Here is a 17,260-nt window from a genome sequence, read left to right as displayed (position 1 = left end):
CTTGTGCCTTCGGTTTTCCCCCAACTGGTAGACAGACCCTCTCGAGTTCAGCCGTAGACGGAGGAGGGGCGGGCCTACGACGTGGCCCAATGGAAGCGCGCGCTGGGCGGCAGGGGCGGGGCCATCCGTGCGGCGCAGGGTCGGAAGGCAGAGGCTCCAATGAGCGCGCGCCGCGTCCGGGGCCGGCTAGTGCGCGAGAAGCCGCTGAGAGGTTGGTGGCTAATGTAACAGTTTGCAAACCGAGGGTAGTTGTGAAGGGCGCGGGCTGGGGGACACGCTGCTGGTCTCGTGGGTCCGTCTGACGCTGCGTTTGTCCTAGAACTGGGGCCACAGGATCGGAGGCTAGAGGTAGAGGGAGTAGGGATGGCAATGGGGACCCGCCACCCCTTCTAGAGGAGGCAATGTGCTAGCTCTGGGGGCGGGTCGGTAGCGGGAGTGAGGGCCGCACGGTCACCCGGGCGCTTGGACCTAGGGCGCCCCACGCCATACGGGTGGGCTGGGACTTGTTTCCGGGAGTGGGAACTGTCGCCTTACTCAGATGAAGCTTATGTGAACTTGGGGCACTCGGTACTCGAGGAACCTTACGTTCCGGGCACAGCGTCTGTATAGGTAGCGGGGCCGGGAAGTGGAATGGAGAAAGGGGGTGGTGGTGTGTGTGTGTCGGGCGCGGGGAACAACCCGAAGGGATACGGAGGAGAAGACGGGCCCTTTTCCCATCCCAGCCTACCCCAACGTCACCACCTCTCAGTTCCTCTCCAGGCCCGGCCTGGCTTTCTGCGCTGGCCGGGGAGCTCCAGGTCTGGGGAGGTGGTTGGACCCTGGGCGAGCCAGGCCGCACCCCAGGTGTCTGACAGCAGGACCAGTGCTAAGGTGCGCCAGTTACTGCCTATGGAATAGGAAGGTTGTGGTCCCTTTCTGCTGTCCAGTTATCTTCCTTGTTTAGGGATGTGGAGGGTGGAGCCTAGGACTCATGCTATTTCACCTTGGCCTTTGTGGGCACTTCCGGGGATGATTAGAGTGTTTGGTCCTCTGTCAGGAGGCAGGGTAGGGGATGTAGGCTGTTCTGCCTTGGGTGAGAATGGAGTAGGTATGAATCTTAAAGCTTCCCTGTTCTAGGATGAGGTTCTGTTTCTTTCACTTAGGGCATCCAGTTACAAGTGTTGTTTTTCTCCTCCCCAGGGGCACAATGACAGTCACTGTCAGGAGGCAGAGGCCAAGGAGGCTAGCCTGTTGGGCATTGATGGCTGTGCTCTTGGCAGACCTGTTGGCACTAAGTGGTGGGTACCCCAGTAGAAGGATGAAGGGAGGAATAAATGAGTGAATGATGAATGATATATGGTGAGAAGGGGCCATGAGGCTCTTGGTCGAAAGCCTCCAGACTCTTGAGTTGCTGAACCCAGGCCTTTCCTTTATGTTTTTTGCTATCTTACCTTCTCCATGGAAGATGGTGTGTTTTGATTAGAGGAGCCTCAGGAAAGTGGGGGAAGAGGGACTAACTGGCAAATCTGTTTCTCCTTTAGACATGCTGGCAGTGATGTCTGTGGACCTGGGCAGTGAGTCCATGAAAGTGGCCATCGTCAAACCTGGAGTGCCCATGGAAATTGTCTTGAACAAGTGAGGGCAGCCCCAGTGCCAGGAGTGGGGAGAGAGGGAGTCTGGGTTCTAAGCCACTGTGTGTTCTTTGAAGTGCCCATGACAGACTTTAGTGTCTGGGTGAATGATTGTATGTGTGGTGTTCAGGCTCCTGGGTCCACACCCTGGTATAGGCACCTAGTCCCAATGTCTCTTTTCCTCAGGGAATCCCGGAGGAAAACTCCAGTGATTGTGACCCTGAAAGAAAATGAAAGATTCTTTGGAGACAGTGCAGCAAGCATGGTGAGCTAGCAGCCCACCCCCTTTCCAGAAGTGGTGAGCAGAGGAGAGGAGGTGACAGACCCCAGAGTCTGTTACCTTATCAATCTCTTGATGTAAGAGATAGGATATGGTGGGCTTGGGAGCCTAACATTCTGTTCCTTCCCTCCTCTCAGGCCATCAAGAGTCCAAAGGCTACACTGCGTTACTTTCAGCATCTCCTGGGGAAGCAGGAGGACAACCCCCATGTGGCCCTTTACAGAGCCCGTTTCCCAGAGCATGAGTTAGGCTTCGACCCACAGAGACAGACTGTGTACTTCCAAATTAGCCCGTGAGTGCTCTACCAGAGAAGTGGCCTTGCCTTAATGCCTGGCTTTCCTTGCATCTAACTACTCCCCTGTCCCTCTAGGCAGCTGCAGTTCTCACCTGAAGAAGTACTGGGTATGGTTCTCAATTACTCCCGTTCCCTGGCTGAAGATTTTGCAGGTGAGTGACCAGAGTGGGGCCAGTGGTGGCCAGGTTCCCTAGGGTCTCAAATGGGGGCAGCTTTGCCTCCCAAGAAATGTTTGGCAGTGTCTGAAGACATTTTTGGTTGTCACAAGTGAGGAGCTGCTACTGGCACTTAGTGAGTAGAGGCCATATATGCTGTCAAACATCCTACAATGCACAAGACAGCCCCCACGACAAAGAATTATCTGACCCAAAATGTCAGTAGTGCCAAGACTGGGAAACCCTCATCTAACTCTGTTCTGTTATTCTCTGTAGAACAGCCCATCAAGGATGCGGTGATCACTGTGCCAGCCTTCTTCAATCAGGCTGAGCGCAGAGCTGTGCTGCAAGCTGCTCGCATGGCTGGCCTCAAAGTGCTGCAGCTCATCAATGACAACACTGCCACTGCCCTCAGCTATGGTGTCTTCCGCCGGAAAGATATCAACACCACTGCTCAGGTGAGCCAAGGAGGAACTTCTGACCAGACTTGCAGGGTGGCTTGTTCTGAGGATGGAGGCCACTTGGCTTGTTTTGCATCTATCTTGTTGGCAGAGACAGTCTCCTCTGGGCCTCCGCTAGAACTGTTGGGCTTTCAATTGAGAGTTGATGCAACAACTTGGAAGCAGGCAGGGACCTTGGACTTGGATAAGGTTTCTGTAACAGTTGCCTTGATGTCTCTACAGAATATCATGTTCTATGACATGGGCTCAGGCAGCACTGTGTGCACCATCGTGACCTACCAGACAGTGAAGACTAAGGAAGCGGGGATGCAGCCACAGCTGCAAATCCGGGGAGTGGGGTAAGTGGGTGCTAGGAGAAGGGCTGCTTGCTGAAAGACCCTCAGGTTGGGAGTATCTTCTTGGAGGGGCAGCTGCCTCACTCCTGCTCCCTGCAGGAATGTTCTACTGCTTAAAGTGTCAGTCATCGTGAGATACCTCTCCCAAAGAGCAAGGGAAAGATGTAGAAGGGGAGGATGGTTTGAGAAGATTGAAAGGCAGGGAACTTACTGAACTACTTCTAAGAAAATACATGATGCTATAGGCCATATGTAGGATCTCAGATTCAGTCTCTTTTTTGCTCTTATCGTTTCCAGTTTACTTAAATAACTTATCACTGACATTGTCTTATTTTTTGAACCTACCCTTTTCCATCCATCTCTATCACTGCCACCATAATTCATGCTACCATCGCTTCTTACCTGAAGAATTCCAGACATCTCCTGCTCTCAGTGTGGGTTCCTTCCAGTTCTTTCTCTCTAAGTTGCAACTGGAGGGTTGTTTTCAAAATGCCAACGTGATTATAACCTGTTTCTTTAAAAACTCTTCAGGACCTCTGAACTATTACCTTGTCCTGTAAGGCTATGCCTGTCTCTAACCCTGAGCCTCTTGCTCTTTGAGCTTCAGCCATACTTTCCCTCTTTTGGAATTTATCATACCCTCTCTCACCTCAGGGTGTTTATGCATATTGTTCCTTCTATCTAAAATATTATTTTCTCTCATTTTCATGTAGTTAACCCCAACTCATCCTTTAGGTTTCGGCTCAAGCGTCTTCACAAAACTTTCTTTGACACTTCTAAATAGCTGAGATTTCTCATGTATGTGTTCTAATAGCATTATTTGCCTTTCCTTTATAACACATGGTATGTGTCATATAAATTTCACATTTATATGCTTATTTGATTGCTAGTTTGTAAATTTCTTGACAGTGGGAACCCTGTCTTTTTTTTTCTTCTCATAATTGCACTCCCAAAGACAAATACATAGTTGATGCTGTGGTTGAATGAATGAATGAATTGTCACTATGGGGTGTCACCATGTGGGATGAGAGTCAGGTTCCTATGTAGATGAAGGGACCCCACATGTTATTCACACTTTTCTCTGTTCTTTTTCTTGAACAGGTTTGACCGTACCCTTGGGGGCCTGGAAATGGAGCTTCGGCTGCGTGAGCACCTGGCTGGGCTTTTCAACGAGCAGCGCAAGGGTCAGAGAGTGAAGGACGTGCGAGAGAACCCCCGCGCCATGGCCAAGCTGCTACGTGAGGCCAATCGACTCAAAACTGTCCTGAGTGCCAATGCTGACCACATGGCACAGGTGTCCACATTGGCTGGTTGAGGGCAGTATTCCTCACCCAGAGGGTAGAGGACCCCCCTATCCTGAGCTAGGCTGCTTGTGCCTGGTGTGGCCCATCTGTTCTTCTCATGCCTTCTGCCGTCATTCCAAAGTCCTGTTCCCATTGTTTCTGGCATGTCCACTCAGAAAGTAAGACCTGGGTGAGACCTCTGACACTCCTTATCCTCCCCCAGATCGAGGGCCTCATGGATGACGTGGACTTCAAGGCAAAAGTGACTCGAGTGGAGTTCGAAGAGTTGTGTGCTGACTTATTTGAGCGGGTGCCTAGGCCTGTGCAGCAGGCCCTCCAGAGTGCTGAAATGAACTTGGTGAGGGGGTAGTCAGAGGTGGGCCTGGGCTAGGAGACAAGTGAGATAGAAAGTGATTAGATGCGGGGAGACGGGAGCAGGAACGTTAAGGTAGGAGTCGATGCTGAGGAGGAGGGTCAACAACGTGCTGTCATAATCTCATATTCTTTCTCTCTCTGCAGGATGAGATTGAGCAGGTGATCCTGGTGGGGGGCGCCACTCGGGTCCCCAAAGTTCAGGAGGCTCTGCTGAAGGCTGTGGGCAAGTGAGTTTGGGGGTTAAGACTCCAGAACTGAGCAGCTGGAGGGCTGAGGGGAGGGAGGCCAGGCTGGGAGCTGCAGAATAGATAGTGCTGAAGCTTGGGACTTTGACAGGGAGGAGCTGGGGAAGAACATCAATGCAGATGAAGCAGCTGCTATGGGGGCTGTGTACCAGGCAGCTGCGCTCAGCAAAGCCTTCAAGGTGAAGCCATTTGTAGTTCGAGATGCGGTCATCTATCCCATCCTGGTGAGTTAGCCTGTGTGATCAAGTGACAAGCTCTCTTTACCTCTTCAAATATGATCTCTTCTTTTATCTGTTCTAGCTTGTCCCTCTGTCTTCCTGCCACCCACCCTTACCCCAGAACCTGCTCTGGTTCCCCAGTGTGCCTCCTCTGCCTGCTGTGTAGGTGGAGTTCACAAGGGAGGTGGAGGAGGAACCTGGGGTTCACAGCCTGAAGCACAATAAGCGTGTTCTCTTCTCCCGGATGGGGCCCTACCCTCAACGCAAAGTCATCACTTTTAACCGCTATAGCCATGATTTCAACTTCCACGTCAACTATGGTGACCTGGGCTTCCTGGGGCCCAAGGATCTTCGGTGAGAGGGTAGGGTGGGGTAGGATGGGAGCTCCAGGGAGGGAGGACTTGGAGTCTAAGGGCTAACCCATGGGAAGCAGATTGTGGTATTGGGGTTAGGTCAAGTGTCTCCTCTGGAGAGTGCTGCCTTCCTCCTAAGTATGTCCTTGGGGAGGGCCTCAGCATTTTGTTCCAGGAGGCTGTATAATCTAGGGCTGGAGGCAGATCAGGTGGGTTCTGCTAAATTGCTCTCTCCTCCCAACCAGGGTATTTGGCTCCCAGAATCTGACCATGGTAAAGCTAAAAGGTGTGGGTGAGAGCTTCAAGAAGTATCCCGACTACGAGTCCAAGGGCATCAAGGCTCACTTCAACCTGGATGAGAGTGGTGTGCTCAGCCTAGACAGGGTGAGCTCAGAGGGAGACCCTGTGTACAGGGTCAGGGCCCAGCCCCACCAGCCTTTTAGAACATGAGAAACAAAAAGGATTTTGAGATTGGGTAAATGTTGACTTGAAATGAAGCTAAGTAGTGATCTGATGTGGGCCTTCATGTAGTGTATAAATACTTATGGGCATTATAAATTTTAGAATCTACAATTCTGAAATTTTGTTCATTTTCAAAGAATGATTTTGAGGGTTAATATCTGAGGGCAAACATACTGTGAGAAATAATGATTCATTCTGTTGAGTGGAGAAATACAAGGCTCTGGGGCCAAAAAGGATCTGTAATCCTGTCTTCGACAGCTCATAATCAGAGTGGGGAGGGTGACTTGATCCAAGAGCTTTAGAAGAACACAGGTGAGAGAATAGACCAACACAGCTGGGAGTTGTATGGATGTGCATAAGCAGACCCCCACCATGGCAGGAGCTTTGCGGAGACATGGTGGGTTCATGTGTGCATTTTTTTATCTTGAATTCCTATTTTCAGGTGGAGTCTGTGTTTGAGACTCTGGTGGAGGACAGCCCAGAAGAAGAATCGACTCTGACCAGTAAGAGGCGCGTGTGCACATGAGACAGAGACCGAGACAGACAGACACAGACACAGACACAGACACAGAATATGAGAGAGAATATACTTGTGTTTTGGGGAGGTGGGCAGGCCTTGCCCTTGGGTTAAGAGGTAGAGTCACTGTTGTGGTTCCCTTTGAGTCTGGGCTTTCTTCCCTCTAGAACTTGGCAACACCATCTCCAGCTTGTTTGGAGGTGGCACCACACCAGACACCAAAGAGAATGGTACCGATACAATCCAGGTAAGGCTAGGATGGAGCCAGGAGAGCATGAAAGATGGTGTGTGGGGGAAGGGAGTTGGGGTGGGCATTTCAGCTGCCTAGGATTTAATAGCTCTCTCCTTCCTCTTAGCCTATGCTGAGTAACCATACCCTTCTCTGCACTCTGAGCTATGCTTGAAATCCAAGACCATTCCCCTCATCTCCAGGTCCTTCTTTGTCTAGACTGCTGCAGTCCAAACAGCCCACTGCCCATTTCCATGAAGTTGTCCTCTGTCTATCCCCAAGCTGTGAGCTCTTTCAGAGTAGAGCGGGGGGACCTGGTATTGCTGAGCTGGTCCTGCTTCATGGATCTCGACTGTCCTCTGTGGTGTGTCTGTGATTGTGTCTCAGGAGGAAGAGGAAAACCCTGCTGAGGGGAGCAAGGATGAGCCTGGAGAGCAAGTGGAGCTCAAGGAGGAAACTGAGGCCCCAGTGGAGGACACCTCTCAGCCCTCACCCCCTGAGCCTAAGGGGGATGCCGCCCCTGACGGAGAAAAAGCCACAGACAAAGAAAATGGAGGAAAGTCTGAGGCCCAGGTAAGCTGCAGGCAGTGTAAGGCCACGCTGGACCCAGAGACTAAGGGAACAGATGCCTGCCTTATTTCTCAAGCCCTGCCTGTGGAGAATAGAAGGGCCTAAGCTTTTCCTGACATCTTTATCTCTTTCCCCCATAGAAACCAAATGAGAAGGGGGAGGCAGGGTCTGAGGGTGTCCCTCCAGCCCCGGAGGAAGAAAAGAAACAGAAGCCTGCCCGGAAGCAGAGAATGATAGAGGAGGTCGGGGTAGAACTGGTTGTTCTCGACCTGCCTGACTTGTCTGAGGATGAACTGGCCCAATCAGCACAGAAGTGAGTAAAGACTGAGAGAGACAGAGACAGAACGTGTGTACGTGTATGGTGGTCAGGGTGTGCAATGGTGCCTCTGGGAGGACCGGTTGTCTGATCAAGGCTCAAGTTCAACATGCTGTCTTTCTCATGCCTGTTTTCCCTTTTGTCCCACAGACTTCAGGACTTGACAGTCCGAGACCTAGAGAAACAGGAACGGGAGAAAGCTGCCAACAGCTTGGAAGCTTTCATCTTTGAGACCCAGGTTGGTAGGCTGGGAGGCACACTTGTCCTGGGACCTATGTCTGTGGAGGCCCTGGCTCTGCGAGCCTTGCCCTTAGGAGCTCGCTGCATGCCTGCGCTTATGTGCACCTCCCTAGGACAAGCTGTACCAGCCTGAATACCAGGAAGTGTCCACCGAGGAACAGCGTGAAGAGATCTCTGGGAGACTCAGCACTGCTTCCACCTGGCTGGAGGATGAGGGCTTTGGGGCTACCACAGTGGTGAGGGGCCTCTTGGGATACGACAGATGGGATGGGAACTCTCTCCTTCCAGGGTCAAAGAAAGTGAGAAAATTGGGGTATAAGACCATAAAGAAGGTTGCAGGGCTGCCTCCAGGGCTATACTGTTCTTTCAACCCCTCTACCCACTCCTATTGCACATCCATCAGATGTTGAAGGAGAAGCTGGCCGAGCTGAGGAAGCTGTGCCAAGGGTTGTTTTTTCGGGTGGAAGAACGTAAAAAGTGGCCTGAACGGCTATCTGCCCTCGACAGTCTCCTCAACCATTCCAGCATGTTTCTCAAGTGAGCAGACCCTTTGCCCTTTCTTCCTTATTGAGTCCTGCCAAGCCCACTGACCCTCATTCCCATTATCTTCCCATTCCCGACATCCACACATTACTTACTCCTGGGCTAATTGTCTCCCCTCTGGCTTCCAGGGGGGCCCGGCTTATCCCAGAGATGGACCAGATCTTCACTGAGGTGGAGATGACAACGTTAGAGAAAGTCATCAATGAGACCTGGGTAATCCCTGTGTAAATACTTAACTAGATACTTACCTGGCAAAGTGTGCCATCTTAAGCAGCACGGGAGATACAGAGAAGTAGGTACTCAGCAGCTTCTGCCTCCTAGCTTAGCAGCTAACTTGGGTGGCAAAAGATGTTTGCATTTGAGGCCTCATTTAGTCCCAATTAAGGGTCAGAGCCATTAGTGATCAGACTGGAGGAACAACAGAACCATTCCCTGTGAGGTTAGAGAAAGCTGCTTTGAGGAGCTGGGACTTGAGCTGGACTCAGAAAGTAGGCCAGGGTTTAGATAGTTGAGAATGGTTTGTCATGTGAAATAGAAACTTTTGGTTGTGTGGGGACTTTTTTTGAACCAGAGCTCAGAAGTAGAGAGACAAGAAGGGAATAACCAGGAAGTTCAACTGTAGTTAGTCCAAAGTAATAAGATGTAAGCCAGAAATGTATAGTTTGAGACTCCCTTGTGGAAAGCCTTGATTGCCATTCTGAGCACTGTGTACCCCTGTGAGGCTGACGGACAGAGGTGGCAGAGTGATCCGAGGTCCAAGGGAAGACTCTGAGGCTGGTTGGGGTGTATTTTATGTGGGACAGAGATGTCTGCTATTTCCATGGTTAACTGAGCCTGTGCTGGCCTCACCCACAGGCCTGGAAGAATGCAACAATGGCCGAGCAGGCCAAGCTTTCTGCCACAGAGAAGCCTGTGTTACTCTCAAAAGACATCGAGGCCAAGATGATGGCCTTGGACCGTGAGGTGCAGTATCTGCTCAATAAGGCCAAGTTTACTAAGCCGCGGCCCCGGCCCAAGGACAAGAATGGGACCCGGGCAGAACCTCCACTCAATGCCAGTGAGCAGGGAGAGAAGGTCATCCGTCCACCAGGTAAGGGCAAGGTGCCAGGCACCAGGTGCTACTAGGCAAGAAAAAGGCTTCATTTCCCTCCTGGGATTACATTTTATTCCTGGTTTTCTTCCAGGCCATACTGAAGATGCAAAGCCCACTTCAGAACCTGAGAAAGAGACTCGTGAGTTGGGGAAACTGGGAACATGGATATTGCTTAGCCTAGTGGTTGGCAAACTGGCAGGCATAGCCTGTTTTCTGGACAGCCCATAAGCTGTGAATGATCTTTTTTAAGGATATTAAAAAAAAAAAAAATGCAAAGAGACTGAGTGTGGCCCTCAAATCCTAAAATATTTACTATCTAGCTCTTTACAGAAGAAATTTGCCCACCCCTCCATTAGCCCATTCCTCCCTTCTACAGACACTAAACTATTCCTTCCCCAAAGCAGGATCTGAACCAGCAGACACTGAACCTCTGGAGTTAGAAGGTCCTGGAGCAGGTGAGGGTGGAGCCGGGGGTATGCCGGGAAGCCTGGCAGGGTCTGGGGGAAATATCTGCACAGAACTGGAGCTAGTTATCTCCATTTCACTTCATGTTGTCATTCCTTTGTTTCCCCAACTCCTAACAGAATCTGAACAGAAGGAACAGCCAACAGAACAGAAGCGAACTTTGAAGAATGATGAACTATAACCCCCGCCTTCCAGCTTCCCATTCATCCCCATCCCCTTCTCTACCACCTCTATTTATTAAACATTGAGGGTTGGGGGAGGGGTTGGTCCAGCCCTCAGAGGTTTAAGTTCCTTTTCTCTCACCTGTGATTGGAGGTGTGGAGAAGGGGAAGGAAGGGACAGCTCACCAGTTCCTTCCAGAGTAGTTCTGTGGTTAAAACTGAAATTGTTCTATTCTTCAATCCCCTCTCTGGTTCCCTACCTATCCAGGCCCTAATTTGGGAAAAATCACTATTATGTCTTAATTCTTTGCCTGTGGGTAGGTGAGAGAATAGCTGTCAGTGGTTGGCAGACCTGATAGTGGAAAGGATGTCCTGGGTTATTAGAGTCTCCAGTCTTCTCTGGTCATCTTCCTTTCTTTTCTCTTCTACCACAAAATTAGTGTCACATGGAGCCAGTGTCTACAGAGCCTTGGTTACCAGGTTTGGTTACTGAGTGCCTATCCATGTTCTTTTCTCCTCTAAGTTCTTCTCTTTTCCTAAAAAGCTCTCTCTCCCCATTGACTCCTCTTCCTATGGGTTTCCTTGACTTCTTATTGCAAGAAGGCAGCCTCTTGCCCAGAGCCCTTCCATCTAGACTGGCTGAAGTAAATATGGGTGGATTCCCACCCACATGTACAACCCGTAGTGGCTGGAGTAGACAGGGAGAAAGTGAACAAGGGAATCCAGCCACCTTTCCAGGGAGTAAGCCATGTGAAAACCCTGTAGCTCTCACTTGTGGACTCTTCGGCCCAGGAATTTCATGTGGAGTGGCTGGCATGGGATGCCAGCATCCTGTAAGCCTTCTCAAAATCTGCATCTTCCCAGTAGCCTGATATTCCATGTCCCTTCAGCTGTCTACCCCACTTTCTCTCCTGCTGTTCTGCCTTCCCAGACATAGCCTTTCCCTCACCCCCTGGTCCCTTAGGCTGACCAAAATGTGCTTTCTACTGTGAGCCCCTAGCCTAAGACCCTGGGGGAAGGAAAGAACATGGTATGAATGTAAAAAACGCCACCTAGCTCTCTGAGGCCTTGTGGGTAAAGGAAGAGGCTGGCTTTCTATGCATTGCTCTGCTAAGATGGGGCCCTTTTACCCACTATGCTGATGTTGGGGAGTGTGTTCTCCAGTACGTGTCTGTAGCAGGAGCCAGGGCAGGGCAAGGAGGAACCTGGTTATGTCCATCTTTTATTCCCTTTCCCCACCTTTTTTTTTTTTTTTTTTTTTTTTGCCATATTGGCAGAAATGAGACCTAAGGGACCCACCCTGTCCTGTATGTATTAGAATTTCTTTCATTAGCAGTTGAGGCTGGTTGGACAAATTTGAGTCAAATTGTACTTTGTTCCATGGTTAATTGAAAAACTTTCAATAAAATATTATTTTCTACAGTTTCTGTGATGTGGCTTTAAAAACTTTATTTTCTGAATATAAATAATGGATGTTTATTGTAGAAAGTTTGGAAAATAGAAGTTTGAATAATAAATTAAAATTACCTATAGTATTATCACCAATACATTATTAACATTCTTGACTTAGTTGAGAATCATATATGGACATTTTTTTCATGAAAACAAAATTGCGGTTTTATTTTTCTCCCAACATTATTTGGACCCCTATGTTATTTTTAGGTAACTTCCATTTTTAAAGTAACAACCCCATTTTACAAATAAATCAATAGCCCATAAAGGTTCAGTAATTTGTCCAAGGAATTAGATATTAAGTGTCTCAGCTAGGTTTGACTTTAATTCTGACTCATTAGCTCTTGCTGCTACTACTCTGACAGAGAATATGTTGCCAGAGAGTCACCATTCATAGCACAATTAATTTGGATTTTCCATCAGTAGTGATGGAGCCATATTTTACCAAAGGAAGATCACTAGTCATTTATGTGTCTAAGCAGTTGAGTAATGATTATTATTAAGGTCATATTTTTCTATAAAGGTTGAACAGGTCAGACAAGTTTTGAACCTGAAAGCTTTTTTTTTTTTTTTTTTTTTTTGGTAACACTTTTAGAGCAGTTTTAGGTTCACAGCAAAATTGAGCAGACAGTACAGAGAATATGCCCTCTGATTCCATACCCACAGCCTCCCACTATCATCATCCACTGAGAGTGGGACATTTAAAATTGATGAACCTATATGTCATTATTACCTGAAGTCCATAGTTTACATTGGGGTTCACTCTAGATATTGTACATTCTTTGAATTTGGACAAATGTTTAGTGATGTATTCATCATTAGACGTCATAAGAGTACTTTCACTTCCCTAAAAATTCTCTGTAGTTTTATAACTTTTAATAGCTTTATTATCTTTAAGAAATTTTCTTAGGTGTTCTTGATTATTTTTACCTGATGACTCTAGAATTGGCTTATCTGAGAGGTAGCAAGACTACCTGGACTTAAACCCTGACTGCCGCTTGTTAGCCCTATAACTTGGGCAAGTTCCTTAACCTCTGTGCCTCAATTTTCTCATAAAAATTGTACCTACCTGACAGAGTTGTTGTAAGAATTAACTGAAATGATATAGAAAAACTCTTAGGACAATGCCAGGAGCATAATTAACACTATCTAAATGTTTACTATTATTAACCAGTTTAAGAATCCTGAAACAAAATTATAGATGATAGAATATGAGGATGACAAGTAGAGGAATTAAGACTAAGGAATTTATTTCGTTAAGGGGATGATATCAATTTTGAAAAGCTTAAGGAATTGATAGAGAAAAAAATAAACAAGTATGGCTCTTAATAAGGATATGCTGCCTGCAAGAGACTCAATTCAGATAAAAGACAAAAATAGATTGAAAGTGAAAATATGGAAAATGATATCCCATGTAAATAATAGCCAAAAGAGCTCTCTTGGGTCCTCGCTTCCAAAATGACCAAGAAAAGAAGGAACAATTGTCATGCCAAAAAGGGCCATGACCATGTGCAAGCCTATTGACTGTACCGCCTGCACCTGATGTGTGTCCAAGGACAAGGCAAGGCCATTAAGAATTTCGTCATTTGAAACATAGTAGAGGCCACAGCCATCAAGGATATTTCTGAAGCAAGTGTCTTTGACACCTATGTGCTTCCCAAGCTGTGTATGAAACTATATTACTGTGAGAGTTGTGCCATGCACAGCAAAGTAGTCAGGAATCACTCTCCTGAAGCCCGGAAGCACCTAACACCCCACACCAATTTAGACTTGTGCATGCTGCCCCACGACCTCCACCTAAGGAACTAAATCCTTAGGGGCTGAAAAAAATATTCTCTGGGAAAAAATAAAATGGAAATTATACTTAAAAAAAAATAGTAACCCAAAAGAGAGCTGGTGGCTCTACCAATTTCAGATGAAACAGACTAAGTCAAAGCTGTTATAATAAAGAAAAACATTATACATTAATAAAAGAGTCGATTAATCAAGAAGAATCAACAATTATAAACCAAGTATGCAACCAATTATAAACCAGCTATATGCATCAAACAAAAGAGACCTCAAATGTATAAAGCATACAATGACAGATTGAAGGGAAAAATAGACAACTCCATAATAACAGTTGAGACTTCAATACCCACTTTCAATATAGATAAAACATCTAGATAAAAGATTGATGAGGAAATCAAGAACTTAAACTACTATAAATCTATTAGGCCTAACAGACTCACCCAATAATCGAACATTCCACATAACTGCAGTAGAATATACATTCTTCTCTAGTATTCACAGAACATTTTCTAGGATAGACCATATTTTAGGCCACAAAACAAGTCTCAATAAGTTTTAAAAGACTGAAATCATGCAAAGTATCTTCACTGACACAACGGAAGGAAGCTAGAAATAGAAGAAGGAAGACTGGAAAATTCACAAATATATGAAAATTAAATAATGCACTCTTAAATAACCAGTGGATCAAAGAAGAAATCACAAGGGAAATTAGAAAATACCTTGAGACAAATTAAAATAAAAATGGAAGCAGTAAAAGGATCAGGGTGGTGGTCAGGGAGGGATGAATAATTAGGACAGGGTTTTTCAGGCCAGTGGAACTATTCTGTATGATATTATAATGGTGGATACATGTCCTTATACATTTGTCAAAACTCCAAAAATGTATGCCAAGAGTGAACCCTAATTTAAACTGTAGACTTTAGATGATAATAATATTGTCAATGTAGGTTTATCAGTTGTAACAACTATACCACTCTGATGTGGGATGTTGATAGTGGGGGAGGCTGTGCATGTGTGAGGCTGGGGGATATATGAGAACTCTCTGTACTTTCCACTCAATTTTTCTGTGAACGAAAAGGTGCTGTAATAAATAAAAGCTATTAAACACACACATGCACAAACACACAGTATATCAAAACTTGTGGGATTCAGTGAAAACAGTGCACAGAGGGAAATTTATAGCAGTAAATGCCTACATATAAAAAGAAGAAATATCTCAAGTCAACTATCTAACTCACATCTTAAGGAAGTAGAAAAACAAAAGCAAACTAAGCCCAAATGTAACAGATGGAAGGAAATTATAAAGATTAAAGCAGAGTTAAATAAAATAGAAAATTGAAAAATTGAGAGAATCAATGAAACAAAAATTAGTTCTTTGAAAAGATCAACAAAATTGACAAATCTTTAGATAAACTGACTAAAATAGAAGAGAGAGAAGACTGAAATTACTAAAATCAGAAACGAAAGAGGTGGGGACATCATTGCTAACTTTATAAAAACAAAAAGTAGTGTAAGAGAATACCACAAATAACTGTAGGCCAACAAAGTGGATAATCTAGATAAAAGGACAAATTACTAAAAATACAAAAACTACCAAAACTGACTCAATAAGAAACAGAAAATCTTAATAGACATATTAATAGACATAAGGAGACTTAATTAGTAATCAAAAACCTCTAACGAAGAAAACCTTGGGACCAGATGTCTTCACTAGTGAATTCTATCAAACACTTTAACAAGAATTAACACCAATTCTTCTCAAACTCTTCCCAAAAACTTAACAGGAGGGAATACTTCTTAACACATTATATGAAGTGAGCATTAGCCTAATACAGAAGCCAGAACAAGACATTACAAGAAGAGAAAACTATAGTTAAAAATCCCTTTTGAATAAAGAGGCAAAAGTCTAAAAAACAAAACCAAACCAGCAAACTGAATTAAGCAGCATATTAAAAGAATTATATACCATAACCAAATGAGACTTATCTCAGGAGTGCAAAGGTGATTTAATACATGAAAGTCAATCGATACACCACATTAATAAGATGAAGGGAAAAAACCATGATCTTCTCAATTGATGCAGAAAAAGCACCTGAAAAAATTAATCACTCTTACATGATAAAAGCACTCAAAAAATAGAAGAAATTATCTCATTTTGATAAAGGCCATATATGAAAAACACACCGCAAACATTATACTCAATGATAAAAGATTGAAAGACTTTTCTCTAAGATTGGGAAGATAACACGATGTTTATTTTTACCATTTCTATTTAACAGCAGTAGAAATTCTATCCAGAGCAATAAGGCAAGGGGAAAAAAAGGCATTCAGATTTGAAAGGAAGAAATAAAATTACCTCTGTTCTCAGATGACTTGATCTTATATGTAGAAACCCTAAAGTATCCACAGAAAATCTGTTAGAGCTAATAAACAAATTCAGCAAAGTTGCAAAATACAAAATCAACACTCGAAGATCAGTTGTATTTCTATATACTGACAACGAACAAACCAAAAAGGAAATCAACAATTCCATTTACAATAGCATCGAAAAGAATAAAATACTTAGGAAAAAATTTAACTGAGGAAACACAAGACTTATGTACTGAAAACTACAAAACACTGCTGAAGGAAATTAGAGAAGACCTACATAAATGGAAAGACATCCATGCTCATGAATTGCAAGACTTAATAATGCTAAAATGACAATACTCCCCAATGTGATCTTGATATTCAATGCAATACCTATCAAAATCACATTAGGTTTCTTTGCAGAAATTGATAATATAATCTTAAAATTCGTATGGGAATCCAAGAAGCTACAAATAACCAAAGCAGTCTTCAAAAAGAACAAAGTTGGAGGACCAACACTTTCCAGTTTTAAAACTTACTACAAAGCTACAGTAATCAAAACAGTGTAATACTGGTATATGGATACACATATAGAATAATGGAATAGAATTGAGAACTCAGAAATAAACCTCAAATATAGTCAATTGAGTTTTGACAAAGGTGTCAAGAGCATTCAATAGGAAAAGAACAGTCTTTTCAACAAAAGGTGCTGGATAGCCATATGCGAAAGAATAAAATTGGAACGTTACCTTATGCCATATACAAAATTAACTCAAAATAGATCAAAAACCTAAATTTAAGAGCTAAAATTATAAAACACATGGAGGAAAACATAGGAGAATTTGGATTTGGCAATAGTTTCATAAATATTCCACCGCAAGCACAAGCAATAAAAGAAAAATAGATAAACTAGACTTCACCAAAATTAAAACTTTAAGGTGTCAAAGCATACTATCAAGAGAGTGAAAAGGCAACCCATGGAATGGGAGAAAATATTTACAAATCATACATCTAATAAGAGTTTAGTATCCAGAGTACATAAAGAACACCTGCAGTGAGCATCTGTATAGAGGGATGGGAGAGTGGAGATAAAGACAAGTTCCATGCTGTGGGGCATTTTTTTTCCCCCCCAGAGGATGAGGGAGGAAAGGGGTCTCGACTTTCTCTGGCAGGAAACCCTGTGCCTGGGTCTCAGGAGTCTTGAGTAATGACCAGTGTAGTTTTCTTATGGAAGACTTACTTATCTGGGTGTTTTGGGTCCCTGCAAATGTTCTTGATTTAAATAGCAGTGATGATTGTACAACCTTGTAAATATACTAAAACCACTGAGCTGTAATGCTATGTGAACTATATCTCAATTTTTAAAAAGTGTGTATAGTATTCTTATTTTTAAAATTTGTTCTATGTTTATAGCTATGGTCATATGATAAAGGGGGACACTAATATACATAAGTTTGTGGGG

At 44.9% G+C, this 17,260-nt stretch overlaps 1 protein-coding gene and 1 pseudogene across 4 annotated transcripts; both read left to right on the top strand.

Annotated features, from left to right (window-relative positions):
- The first annotated feature begins 115 nt into the window (after nt 1–115).
- HYOU1 (hypoxia up-regulated 1) lies at nt 116–11,631 on the top strand. 4 transcript variants are annotated; one of them, XM_039866604.1, is made up of 27 exons: nt 119–211; nt 749–870; nt 1,180–1,277; nt 1,521–1,614; nt 1,797–1,875; nt 2,028–2,182; nt 2,261–2,337; nt 2,617–2,798; nt 3,024–3,139; nt 4,238–4,430; nt 4,643–4,777; nt 4,939–5,021; nt 5,131–5,263; nt 5,424–5,611; nt 5,856–5,994; nt 6,515–6,575; nt 6,757–6,836; nt 7,206–7,391; nt 7,529–7,701; nt 7,855–7,942; nt 8,058–8,180; nt 8,348–8,481; nt 8,616–8,700; nt 9,343–9,577; nt 9,672–9,719; nt 9,985–10,035; nt 10,165–11,631. In XM_039866604.1, exons 3-27 carry the CDS (start codon nt 1,187–1,189, stop codon nt 10,224–10,226), a joined length of 2,991 nt encoding a protein of 996 aa, XP_039722538.1. In that variant the 5' UTR covers nt 119–211; nt 749–870; nt 1,180–1,186; the 3' UTR covers nt 10,227–11,631. The 4 variants fall into 4 exon arrangements, with proteins under 4 accessions (XP_039722535.1, XP_039722538.1, XP_039722539.1 ...); XM_039866603.1 differs by having other exon boundaries at nt 209–348; XM_039866601.1 differs by lacking the exon at nt 749–870 and having other exon boundaries at nt 116–211.
- A 1,485-nt stretch (nt 11,632–13,116) lies between these two features.
- Nucleotides 13,117–13,475, top strand: LOC120605723 (40S ribosomal protein S26-like; annotated as a pseudogene).
- The last annotated feature ends 3,785 nt before the right edge of the window (nt 13,476–17,260 follow it).

The sequence above is a fragment of the Pteropus medius genome, unplaced genomic scaffold (assembly GCF_902729225.1).
Source record: "Pteropus medius unplaced genomic scaffold, Ma_sr-lr_union100, whole genome shotgun sequence".
Classification (NCBI taxonomy): domain Eukaryota; kingdom Metazoa; phylum Chordata; class Mammalia; order Chiroptera; family Pteropodidae; genus Pteropus; species Pteropus medius.
Note: the sequence above shows the minus strand (reverse complement) of the source record. Positions and strands in the feature narration are given on the sequence as shown.

Bases quoted from the DNA above. Each gene is read 5' to 3' on its own strand.
- HYOU1 (XM_039866601.1), top strand. From the start codon at position 1,187: ATGACAGTCACTGTCAGGAGGCAGAGGCCAAGGAGGCTAGCCTGTTGG. The intron at 2,183-2,260 runs GTGAGTGCTCTA...CTGTCCCTCTAG, and splicing joins GTGTACTTCCAAATTAGCCC to GCAGCTGCAGTTCTCACCTG. The intron at 10,036-10,164 runs GTGAGGGTGGAG...AACTCCTAACAG, and splicing joins GTTAGAAGGTCCTGGAGCAG to AATCTGAACAGAAGGAACAG.